At 35.0% G+C, this 13,582-nt stretch overlaps 1 protein-coding gene across 1 annotated transcript in view; it reads left to right on the top strand.

The window, feature by feature from the left end:
• LOC123312746 (ABC transporter G family member 20-like) overlaps positions 1-13,582 on the top strand; it is a 102,448-nt gene that overhangs the window by 31,871 nt on the left and 56,995 nt on the right. Inside the window, exons 2-3 of the mRNA XM_044897214.1 lie at positions 12,102-12,207; positions 12,262-12,421. Coding sequence (XP_044753149.1) covers positions 12,107-12,207; positions 12,262-12,421 — 261 coding nt within the window. The 5' untranslated portion in view covers positions 12,102-12,106. The remainder of the gene's footprint in view (positions 1-12,101; positions 12,208-12,261; positions 12,422-13,582) is intronic.

Raw genomic sequence — 13,582 nt, forward strand, 5'->3', positions numbered from 1 at the left:
ACTGTATTCATTAATTACTGAAGTACAATAAAATTTATATATCCATGTATATGTTTTTAGTAGGTATAGTAAATAAATGCAGATCAACACAATTGAGTTTCTCTCAAATATTTTTATTATTCAAACACACATCAATTTTACTAATGTGAATAACATTTGATTGATATAGGACTCGGTACTGTTGTTGATGTTGATGAAATGTGAGGTTCTATTTCTGGAAAAATAGCTGCATAGCTGCTTTGATGAATTTATGGTCGAACCCACAATAACACTTCCACAAAAATACATTATTGATATTGTCCATTTTAGTTACCGAGGAGTGTTTTCAACTTTCTTTTCTAAGTCTTCAATTTTTCTGGTGGCAAAGTTGAGCTGTTCAACTTGTGTACTGAACATGGTCATTGTCAAGTCTGTTTGTTCAGCACAGCCTCTCAATCTGCTTTGCCCTGCTTGCTCTGTATCACCCAGACACTTCCTTCGTTACACTGAAAAATGAATAGAAAATTTTACATATTTTTAGTAAGTTATACCTTTATAAAAAAGTATTCGCAAAAAATCACTGTATATTAAGTTTCACTTATAGGTATATGAATACAGACACATAGATATTCTTCTTAGGTACCTACCCGTTATGAAATGTCTGCTACATACTCCTTGGTTCCTAATAATTGATTCAGTTAGATCTTCTATCTTGAGCTGCTAACCCCATATATCTACTTCGATAATATCTGGGTAATGCACAAATTTTGTCACAGTAGGTATACGAAAAAAAGTTATGTTGCAGACATTTTTCTTTCGGAATGAAACTTAGTTCCCACTATTCACTATTCATATATTTCAAAAAAACTAAACGATATTTAACACCAATCAATGTCAAATATTCAGAAAAAACTTCCAAAAGTTCTAAATTAGGAAAGGTTAACAAACGTTGTTTGCCAACCAGCCGCCTTATTGAAATATTTTGACAGGTCGTTGGATTGTGATGATCGTTTTCCAATACAGAATCTGTGTGGTAATTGAAGAAGGAATCTTATTTGAGCTCAAAAGATGGTATTTTTTTACCAATTCTCGATGTAAAATCCTGGCAGCATCATGTCTCTACTTGTACTACATGCCTGCGAACTTCTGGCATCCCTCGGTGATGTGCTAGATGGTTTCATGTGTCGCACAGCCATAACAACAGCTATCGTTCGCCACTGAGGTATCCTTGGACTTATATTTCATATAATACTTTGTTGGAATCACTTGAATTTGGATGGCAATCCTTCTATCTCAGGTGTTTGCAAAATCATGACATTTTGTTCGCTAAAACACAGAAATTTTTTGTACTAGTGAATGAATGAATAGTTTCACATAAGTCGCTTATTTTCAACTTTAAGGAAGAATAAGGGTGATGAGCTTTGTTTTTGAGAATGTTGATACGATTCGAAATGCATGATAAAATAATATTTTATAAAGTATTTCGAAAACGCGACTTGTTTTTGTTTTCGGCATCGGGAAGGCCATTAAAAATGCTACTAGTTTGCCCATTTACCCGAATTTGTAGTATCAATAATAACGGAGTTGGCAATGGTGCTGACTTAATTTAGAATACCCTGTATATATATATCCACCTAATTCAAATGATATGTTATTTGAAAATTATACAAATGAACCTGAGGAAATAGTTGACAATTATAATGAAGTAAAACTGATGATATGCTGCGGTAACTTTAATTCACCAGGCGAATGTTGGAACGATGAAATAAATGATCACACATGTGTTATGTCAAGAAAAGAATTCATCATAAGTAATACAATGGCAATGCTTAACGTCAACCAGATCAATCAAATAAAAAATGTAAACAACAATCTTTCAGATTTAATATTTGTATCTTTCCAAGACGTCCAAGTATTTAGGGCGGATGATGAGTTGGTAAGATGCGACCCTCACCATCCTGCCTTATGCTTTGATAATATGCCGGGTAAAAGTAGGACAAAACAAAATGTGCTATACAGGGTGTTTCTGAATTGATGCGGAAGATTTCAGAGAGTGATTCTTTAGCGAAAATTAAGGAGGGTCTTTCATATAACTTTTTGTGCAACACCCTTTTATTCGAAGTTGCAGCCCACATTAGGTAAAAATAATTGTTTTTATTTAATATATCCACTTTGGAAAAATTTAGAAGAATGAAATTCTTCTAATAAAACTAATTGTCATGACTTCATTTGACAGCAGTTTACTTTATTTTTTTTTTAATAAATGATAACCTCTCTTAGTTTATGGAGAAAAGGTATTTTATTTTTCGTGATCAAACTAACAACTTTATGATAAAAATTCAATACATAAAAAAGTTGCAGATTGAGTCTGTCTTTTCAAATCAATTCTTTAAATAGGAAAATATAGGCGCATTGAAAAGTTCTGATGCCAAATATTATTGGGGTTGTTTTTTTCAGCCCCTTGTGATTACATACAAAAATACTCAAAAACTGCCATTTTATTAGCATCAGTTATCTACCAAATTTCATTCTTCAAAATTTTTGGATATTTTGAATAAAAACAATTTTTTTAAAGGGCTGTAACTTGGAGGGAAAAGGGTGTTGAACAAAAAGTTATATAAAAGATCCCCCTTAATTTTTGCTAAGAATAACTCATTGAAAACTTTCGCATCAATTCAGAAACATGATATTTTGACAACCTTAACTAGAACCGATTGGAATTTGATAATAATTAACGATGAAATAGAACCAAGTATTCTATGATGTCATTGTTCGAATTATAAACGAGCGTTTTCCTAAAAGAGTGAAAACATTGAGTTACTTTCCAAATTGGTTTTCCGATGGTCTGAAGAAATTGATTTCGAGAAAAAAGACAATCCATACAAGATTTAAACAATCCCACAAAGATGATGATTAAGTATAATTATTTTGCCACAATAAGAAATAAATGTAGAATTAAAAGCCAAGCTTGTTATAACGACTAGATATATCCACAGACAGTAGAAGAATCTGTTCATGAAAATTCTAAATACTTTTGGAAATTCGTAAACGATATCAAATAAAATAACTATATTCCCAACACAATGTACTTAACAAAACTCTTATCCATCTTATTCGTTGGAGGTGTGAAATATAGGATATTTGACCTTTCTTGGCGAATAATTTTGATTGAAAAATTTTCAACATATGCCTGAAGATACCCCTTTTTTTTGTGGGGTCGAAACATATGTTGCGTTTTTAATAAAGAAAATTTGGAGCAGACATGAAGATTTCTTTTCCACAAATTACTTAGACGACAGAATTTCCAGTAATCCTAGAGAAATGGCGAACATCTTTAAAAATAATTTTTCAAAGGTTTTCAAGCCAAATAATCCTACGGCGGGTTTCATAAAACTTTGATTGTCCGATCAACGATTTGACAGTCACTCGATTACTAAAACCAAATCACTGAAGCCTTTTCATTTCTGCTAATATTGAAGAAGTAGCAATTGAGAATAATCGAATGGACATATTATTATGAACATCATAATTTGATGCGAGAATGATATTCTGAATGATCATGACTGAATTTTGGATTGAAAATAAATTGACTTCTTTTCATCAATCTAGTGTTGATTCCCCGATCAAGCTTTTTGAAACCCGAGACTAGAGACGTAAGCATCGAATACCGACATACTGTTGAGGCGTATAATTGCTTTTTCGATGTTGTGGAGGTAATGTACGGACTACAATCATTAAACGACAGGAATGTTCGAACCACCTGTATTTCTGAAACGTTTTAGTGACAGTTTGGAATTTCCCTTATGGAAACTATTCAATCTCTCAATGAGATCGGGCATATTCCCACGTCAGTGGAAACAAAATTATATAATAACAGTTTTCAAATCGGGTAACAAAAATGAAATAAAAAATTATAGGCGGATATGCAAATCTTCATATATTCCTAAATTGTTTGATGGCTTAATAGCCAATAAAATCTCACCTTCTTTCAAGAATATATTAGTAGATGAGCAGCATGGCTTCATACATAAGAGATCAGTAACGACGAACTTGTTAACGTACACGGATACAGAGACAACTCTCTGAACGGATATATCATTAGAATCAAAGATTATAATCGAAATTGACTTTGAACAAAAAAGCACATTTTTTTTAACGAATTTTCGCCATGTATTGGCTCGAAAAAATCAGTTGTAATTGAAAAGAAAAAAATCCTTCGTTTACTGACTAGATAATGTTGTTTCAAACATGTGTACGAAATTTGAACAAAATCGCTTCATAACTTTTCGAGAAATCATGTCCACAGACTTGAAACTTTGAGTTTTGAGATAAACGCGTTCAAAGTTTTAATTTGAAATAACATGCAAATAGAAATAATTTTTTTAACATAAAAAACAATCATCAATTCGGGCACACTAATGGTGGTATTCTGCTTTCATCTGTAAGCCAATCTGTAACTTTTCATAAGCGTACAGGAAGATAGCAATTCTGGACGTTTTTAGTGATCTGTAGTAGCTTACAGGAATCCGTATTTATTTACGATAAGTAGTTCAAAAGTTACACCGTGTAAGAAGATAGTTACAGGAACATTTCCAGAATTTTATTATTTTCGAATTTATCAATCGGTCACTGACAGATTGATAGTACGCTACAGATTTGTAACGTACAGATGAAAAGCAAAACCATTATCATGATAAGCCTGTTTGCATCAGCCGAGAATTCTCTAGAAAATTTACCCGACATTCCATGCGCCGTGAATTCTTTACCGTTACATACGCACTTTCGGTAGAATTCACTGTTCAGTTGCATACAAAATATTATTTTGAAAATAATCCGTCTGTTCCGATATTCCTGAACAGTACTGTCAGTATTTTAGAGACGATGCCTATTGGCCCAGTCGTTCGAGTTCTATTGTTATTCGATTGCGGGCCAGTAAAACCAGCAATATCGGAACAGGCCTAATCTCTGCCGTTTTCTTACCAAAATTTGGTAGAGAATTTTCCAGAGAATTCTCGGCTGTTACAAACGGGCTTCAGAGTTCCTTTGAATTGTAAAAAAAAAGGTGGGAAAGACCGACCAACAACACAGCTGCGGAACTTCCCAAGGGTCTCTCTTAGAATTTTATTATTTGAAATTTAAGGAGGATAGTTTTAACAAATTGTACTATTTAATGAGACAAAAAATAAAATCGATTTTTTGAAATTTTCAAACCCACCCAACCCCTTAAAATAAGAGTCATTCTGCTACACATCTTTCAACTTTTCTCTATCCCATTCAGGTTACATGCCATCAAACTTCTCAACGCATTCCATAAACCCCTATACACCGGTTTGTCATAATATAGTTATTTTCCTAACAAGTGTGGAAAGTGATACTTTTTCACATAAGTTAGGAAGAATATTTTTACTACTAACTATGATTAATGCTCCTTCCATCTTTCGAGAATTTTTCTATCATCAGTTAGAATAGCTCCATTAGCATCTCTTATAGGAAAGTTAGCTTTTCTGCTTGAACCATAAACAGTTTTAATAGCTTCGAAAAAAGGCCTGTAGTCCTGGTTATTGGCGTAAGCTTGTATTTCCCTAGCTTTTTCTTTCCACCAGCTATTTATGATTTTTCTTATTTCTTGACGGACCTCGCGTTTCATGTTTATAAGTCTTTTTTGGGCTGCAACATCGCCAGGTTTGTTAATTGCTGTTTTCATCGCTTTGTGTTTTGCCTCCAAAAGGGGTGCGATATGAGTTTCGCTGTCGGCGAATCAGTCTGGGATTTTCGGTAGCGTTCTGTGCCCAGTATTTCTTTCGCTGAATTTGTAAGAGATGATTTGAAGCGAAGCCAATGACTCTCAATGTCGTCGTCATAATCCGGTGGTGTTAGGCTATCTTTGACGGCAGCTGTGGAGCTTTCCTTTGTAGAAGGGTTTTGTAGTTTGGAGATTTGAAGGCGCTCTCTTAGTTACTTTGGCCTGCGTTGGTATTTTGGGAGCATTGAGATCTTCATTCTTGAGATTACCAGCCTATGATCAGTCCAGCACTCCAGATCTGCTCTGGGTTTAGTGACCAACACCTCTTTGAGATCTTTTCTTCTCACGATCACATAGCCGAGAGTATGCCAATGCCCTGAGCGTGGATGGCGCCATGTCCCTCTGGAATTGGGTTTCGTAATAAAATAGATGTTCGTTATACACAGGTTGTGTTCTGCACAAAGAGCCAGTAGACGTTCTCCGTTCGAATTGATGCTGTCTGTGCCGTGTTTCCCTATTATTCCTGGTCACAGTTCTGAGTCTTGACATCTACCCATTCTGGCGTTGAACTCTATAAGGAGGATAATTCGTTCTCGTTTTGGGATTTTACTTAATGTAGCAACGAGTGTTGAGTAGAAAGTGTCCTTAGTTGTCAGAGGAGTTCAAAGTGGGTGCAGTATACTGCACCCATGATGTTCACAAACTGCTAATTTGCAGCAGGAAAGCGTAGGGTCATTATACGTTCTGAGATGTCAACTGGATTATCGGTTAGTTTGGCGTCCAAGTCGTTTCTAATGGCAAAGCCGACGCCATGTTGTCTGAATTCGCCTTCCGGCAAGCCCTTCCAGAAAAAAGTATACGCTTGTTCTACCAAGCTACCTTCGTCCGAAAAGCGTCTCGCTTAAGGCAACCATTGCAATGAATGTTCGTTGCAGTTCCTTATCGATTAGAGCAGTTCGCCTCTCTGGTCGGTCGGCTTTGGGGTTGTCTAGCAAGGTTCTGACGTTCCATGCTGCAAAAGCTATGTGCTTTTCATTGGTAGTTGTACAATGATTCACTCGCTCAGGCACCCTCCCCCGGAGATCCGACAGGCCCGGATCTACGATTTTTTCTGACCAGGGCAAAAATTCATGATGGCGCCCCCGCCACTAAGGTTCTTAGGAAACATATAATTGCATATTCGTCATCGCGATTTCAACCAGAGTTATTTTTCTCACTGAATCGAGGTCGTTGATTACGAATATGCAATTAGATTTTTTCCTAAAATGAGTACTTTAGTAAAAAATATCACTCATATTTTTTTCTCATTGTTCCATTAAAAATTATTTTTTTCCCAAAGTACTCATCTTAGGAAAAATCTGATTGCTTATTCGTAATCTTCGATCACGAATTAGTAGAAAAAATGACTCGGGTTGAAATCGTTCGAAAAATAAAAAAGTTTGTTTTTACAAGAATGTCGTTTGCAACTCTCGCTCACCTATCGTTTTTACCCGCGCTTTACGAACGAAATTATTCCGAACGAAAATTAATTTTTTTCAGCGACATATATCGACCTGGGTCATTTTACTTATTAATTGTAGGTCGTATATCACGAATACCTATGCATTTTGATTTTTTGTAGGATCAGTATTTTGAGAAATAAATCACTTCTAGTGCAAAATTTCGAAGAGATTGGTGAACTTTGAGAAGGTGTAGCAGCCAGAAAAAAAGCACTAGTCATATGCTGATTTTTTTGTGATAGATTGGTTCTTTGCAAATAGAAAAAACCACACTTCATCCATCTACCGCTAACAGTTTAGATTTTATAATTTTTTTCGCGAAGGTCCACAATTTCCGATTTTCCATCGACCATAACTTGAAAACTTTATTTTTAAAAAATATCTGTTTGCATATTCGTGTTCTACGCCCTCGTATTTAGTGTACAGTACGAATTTGGTTTTGATCGGAGACCGAAAATATTTTTCAAAAAATCCATACAGTATGGAAAATTTGGAAAATTTTCGATCTCTGCGATTTCCACCAATATTAGTGTATTTACTTAATCGAGGGCGTAGATATGCGAACAGAATTTTGTTCGGGATTAGTTTTTAAGTTATGGTCCATAAAAAATAGGAAATTTTGGCCTTAGTTCCAGATGAAATGGGGATGAGTCGGTAATTCCCCAGGCAAAGAAATTACTGGCTCTATGCTTGCGACACATTGTAGACATATCCTATCTTTTAACCTATTTCACCCAAGTGTGGCGGTCATTCCTAGATGACTGAATAATACATATACAGTTAATTGATCCCTCATTGATTTTGAAGATTTTTCGCATAGTGATGGTTTATCATGTTTCAATTCTACAGTTCCGATTTTAGCACTAGGAAATTATTTTTTTCCGAGTAACTAAAAAAAAATTTAAAGTCTGGTTGATTTTGGCGCCCCCTTAAGCTGACGCCCGGGCAAGCGCCCCGCTTGCCCCCCCTAGATCCGGGCCTGAGATCCGAATGGAAGGGTATTTTACTTCCGGATACAAATTTGGTCCTGTTCGACATATCCATCTTTTTGTAGGAGCTGCGTTAGAAGGTGTTTTAAAGCTGCACTGATAACGCTGTCAGTGCAACTTTGGTTGCGGTTGCAACTAGATTATCTTGTGGCACAGGTATCCTGAGAGTCATTTCCAGCTCAATGTTTAGGCTAGGTAATTGTGGAAAACAGAGTTATACTGCTCATGTTCGGTCACCAGAGCCTCGTTCGTAAGAACAGGGTGCACCGCGAGTAGGTGAGGTTGGCATTTGAGGGGAGAGGCTATAAAACGCATCCTTCCCTCCTACACCCCAAGGAAACGCTATGAATTGCCTGCTCCTTTTATTCATAGCGTTTCGTTGACGACCTCCTTCGTCAACGAAACGCTCTGACGAGGTCAAATAAAGGTAAGCGCACATACAACGGCATCGGACGGACGGCATGGAAGGAACGGCACGGCAGCGGCGGAATTTTTATGAAGGTATCGCACATATAACATCGGAATCGCCGGACTCCGGAGGAATAGATTAGTTGCGGTGAGGAACCAGCGTTCGTTCTGGAGGAAGAAGAGTTTCAAAAGCGAAGGAATCGTAGACGAATGTGGATACATGACATATGTAAAAAAGGAAGGATTTTGGAGAATATGTTCATTTATTTCCGGACTTGATGAAGGACGAAAAAAAAATGGTTGCTATAATTTCTGTCACTTAAATTGTACAGGGTGGGCAAATTTCGATGTTTTTGCACTACAGCTTTTAAACCAGAGGAGATAGACAAAATCGGATACCCCATTCTCGTTCTCTTTTTCTGAGAAACTTACAATAGTTACTAGTGATTTTTAGCCACTTTCTTTTGTTTTTGAGTTATAAGCAAAAATTGGAAAAATGGCGATATCGAAATAAATTTATATCTCCGCTAATACTGATGATAGAGCTCTGAAATCGAAACATTATACAGGCACTTTTTTACGTAGAATCCAGTGGCGTGCTCGCCTTTTTAGCAGGATTTTTAATTACGAAGCTATGATCCAAAGTTTTGTTTTTTTAAATGGGAACACTAGTTTTCTGTGCAATTTTTTGAAAGCTTAATTTTTACTGATTTCAAAAATATATAACATCTTATGGTTTGTATCAATATAAATAATAGAAAATGGTCAAAAACCTTTTTTCTCAATATTTCTATGGTTTTAAATTTAGACGAGCACAGAAAAATAGAGTTTCCTATAACAAAAGCCGTCTCCTTCCAGCAATGTCATTCTTTCTATGCAGTTTACCAATTTTCACAAAATTTGAATCAGATATATTTAATAAATTTTCATAATAATGAAAAGACTTAAAGAAGGAGACAGTGGTAATCATACGATGCTATATGTTTCTGTGCTCATCAAAAGTTGAAACCATAGAAATATTGAGAAAAAAGGTTTTTGACCATTTTTTATCATTTATATTGATACAAACCATATGATGTTATATATTTTTGAAATCAGTAAAAATTAAGCTTTCCAAAAATTGCACAGAAAACTAGGGTTCCCATTTAAAAAACCATACTTTGGATCATAGCTTCGTAATTAAAATTCCTGCTAAAAAGGCGAGCACGCCACTGGATTCTACGTAAAAAAGTGCCTGTATAATGTTTCGATTTCAGAGCTCTATCATCAGTATAAGCGGAGATATAAATTTATTTCGATATCGCCATTTTTCCAATTTTTGCTTATAACTCGAAAACAAAAGAAAGTGGCCAAAAATCACTACTACTATTGTAAGTTTCTCGGAAAAAGAGAACGAGAATGGGGTATCAGATTTTGTCTATTTCCTCTGGTTTACTTTTAAATGGGTAATTTCGATGTTTTAGCAGCTTTCTGTAGTGCTAAAACATCGAAATTTGCCCACCCTCTACAATTCATTATAATTTTGTACGCGCAGTATTAAGTTCTCCTGAAAACTCATGCTTTTGCCGTGAATTCGTATTTCGTATGACTACCCGTACAAGCCGCTGCATGTAGAGACTTGTAAAATGACGCAGATGCCGCGGCAATCTCCGATTGGTATCGCACATATGTCGGGATCGGCCGGCACAGCAAGCATCGGTCGGAATTTAATTCTCGTTCCTCAATTCCGTCGGATGCGATGCGATGCGATGCCTGCCGTCCGCCCATATGTGCGTTGCTCCATTCAGTTCCATTGAAAGTAATTTATTCCGATCCATGCCGTCCGTCCGATGCCGTTGTATGTGCGCTTGCCTTAAGACCGATACCATGGCCATCTACTCTTTGCCGACGAAATGAAAATTTCTGGTAATACTTCGAGCGATGGTAGTTTGTTAGTTCGATTTAGATCGTAACATTTGTTGTTTTAATTATCTGCGGATGTTATACATCTGAATTAATTCGTTTATTATTATTGATCTGCCTTACTATGAAGGCGTGATCCATTCATTAACAGAAATAATATCCTTATATCATATCCTATATAAGCATAGTCTATCATTGACGGAGAGAAATTATTGTACGTACTTATATATGCAGTTATAGAACTTTTCAATTCACTTCCCAGATATATAATAAATCGTAGTAATTACAAATCATTCAAAGGAGAGATCCAACGTTTGTTACTTCATTGTGAACCATTTAGTGTGGATAAATTTTTCTCTATGTCGTAGAAGATGGATGAATGAGAAGCCTGTTTATTTCTTTTTGTTTTTCTTATACTCTGTTCTTGACTTTTCCCATTTTAGTTGTTTAAAAAAATATAATAATAATCAACATACTTACAGTTGTTCTCACAGAAATATTAACAAAATATAATTGAATTTGCTATATAAATTTCTTCTTACAAGTTTGAATTTGTTAGTATTCAAAATAAAATTACACAACTAAAACCCCGGGTTTCATAAAGATTGATCGGGGAATCAACGCTTGATTAACGAATAGACGTCAATTTGTCTTCAATCGATAATTTAGTCATGATCTTTCAGAATATCATTCCCGCATCAAATTATGATCTTTATACGTTCATTCAATTATTCTCAATGGCTACTTCTTCAATAAATTCAGAAATGAAAAGGTTTCAGCGATTTCGTTTTAGAAATCGAGTAACTGTCCAATCGTTGATCGGACAATCAAAGTTTTATGAAACCCGCTGTAAATGTTTTCGTACATTAGCTCGAAATGTTCTCAGCGATGTGGAAGATCCGAAGGTGCTGGCTAATTTGTTATTAAGTTCTACAGCGGCATAGCTGTCTTCTACCACAATTTGTTTTTGTGTTTTTATCCAGCTTGAATCAGTCTCTATTTCTTGTATCATATTGATGGATGATGTTGTTTTTCACTGATAGGCCGTTCTTCAAAAATTATTGGTGATTTTGTAGACAAACATGTACGATTCTCGTAAATACAGCTTGTGTCTAGGTAAAATAGGATATCTACTATACAGCAATGTGGTAGGTCTATCAAATGGCAACTTGAATAGGAATTTCACTAGTTTGTTTTGTGATCGTTGCAACCTATTTATGGTATTGCTACCGAAACCAGAATTGCATGTATAATTGACTGTTACATTGGAACTATCAACACTAACACCATTTAGACTATAAGCCGCTTGTCACTCATGTTCGCCTTTATCGAAGAAAAGCTGTTAAATGTACCAAATTATCTATTGGTTGACTTCCATTTTCAACATCCTTCAACTTATAACTAAATGAACCAAATATGAAATAGCAGGAAAATTGTTTTAGTAGATACATTTATAATTGTTCGATAGATATCCATCACTATAGCCATCTGCCTGAAAAATAATGAATTTCTTTTTTCCCAACCTATGATATGCTATAATTTCAAAATTATTTTTTTTGATACAAATTTTTATAATTCCAGGAAGGATGCATCAAAATGTTGCAATTTCCGTTCAGAACGCCTATAAATCATATGATAAGAATTATATCCTTGAAAACTTCTGTATGAAAGTTCCCAGAGGTTGTATGTAAGTAAACGATTTTTTATTACTTCGATAAGATTCATTCTTTTCTTCTTCCAGCTATGGTCTACTTGGTGCTAGTGGTTGCGGTAAAACAACTTTATTGAGTTGTATTGTTGGCAGGAAGAAATTCAACAGTGGGGAACTATGGGTCCTTGGAGGTAAGCCAGGTACAGTGGGAAGTGGCGTTCCAGGTCCAAAAGTAGGATTCATGCCACAGGTAGATTTTATTGAGTTCATACTGATTGAATCAGAGATTTGATATAGTGTTATGATCACTAAAGTTGTGGTCTTGTGGATAATTATTGAAGAACAATGAATGATGTATTTTACTGGCGAGTTATAGAGAAATTGAAGAACAAATATGAATTAATTTATTACAAACGTTTTTTGTATACATGTATCTGAGGGCTAAGTTAGTAATCGGTCGTTTGAGAAAAATCCAAACCAAAGGAAAAAAAATTATAATGTGCTCTTTTTGTTACCGAAATACCCCCACTGGATTGAATTTGAGACATTCTGTGAAAGAATCTGTAGAGTTTCTATGTAAAAATTTTACTCTTTTATAGCGATCAAATCATTATTTTGCGGAATATTCCAAGTAAGACACGATTATTTTAATTAGGTACTTTTCTGGTCCGTTTTCTTCATTTCAATGATTTTTTTTAATTTTCAATATAAACTCAATAAAAGAAACGAATTCACAACTAGAAAAAATTAAGTCTAAATGTCACAATTTAGAATTTACCGATACTTTCAAAGAGGGTTCTCAATTGGTGTATTCAGTGGCGTAGCTAGGTAGTCAAGGGCCCTGGTGCAAAAAAAGGGGTGGGGCCCCCTAATAAATTATTTTGTTTTTATCAAGTTGTAATATAAATACTTCAAAGATGCAAAGCCACTTCATCATAATTTATTCATCTGCCAAGCTACTTACTTTAAGTATGTACCCGACACGAGTGTCTTTCGTAAGAATACTTCTACAATTATTGAGGAAAATACACGAATGTATAATGTTGTTTTGGGTTATTGAATGAAATGAATCGAATGATTTATTTATTTATTCATACAAAATATTCAATTGTGGATAAAAATATCACATAAAATATCGAAAATTATTTACATAAATGTTTCATATATCATGTACAAGAATTAGGTATTTAAAAACAAAAACCAGTTTTGTTTACAACCTTTTTCTAGCCTTATTTTTCGAGAAGGAATCTATGACCTCAGTCAATTCTAGATTTGATGCAGCTTTATGCTCTATTAATATTAGCGATAAATGTCGCGGTCGAGCTTGGCCCATAGAATTCCTTAATTTTTAATTATTTTTAATTTACTGAATGATCTTTTAGCTTCTGCAGAGGTGACAGGAATTGTATGA

This window comes from Coccinella septempunctata, chromosome 5 (assembly GCF_907165205.1).
Source record: "Coccinella septempunctata chromosome 5, icCocSept1.1, whole genome shotgun sequence".
Lineage (NCBI taxonomy): Eukaryota > Metazoa > Arthropoda > Insecta > Coleoptera > Coccinellidae > Coccinella > Coccinella septempunctata.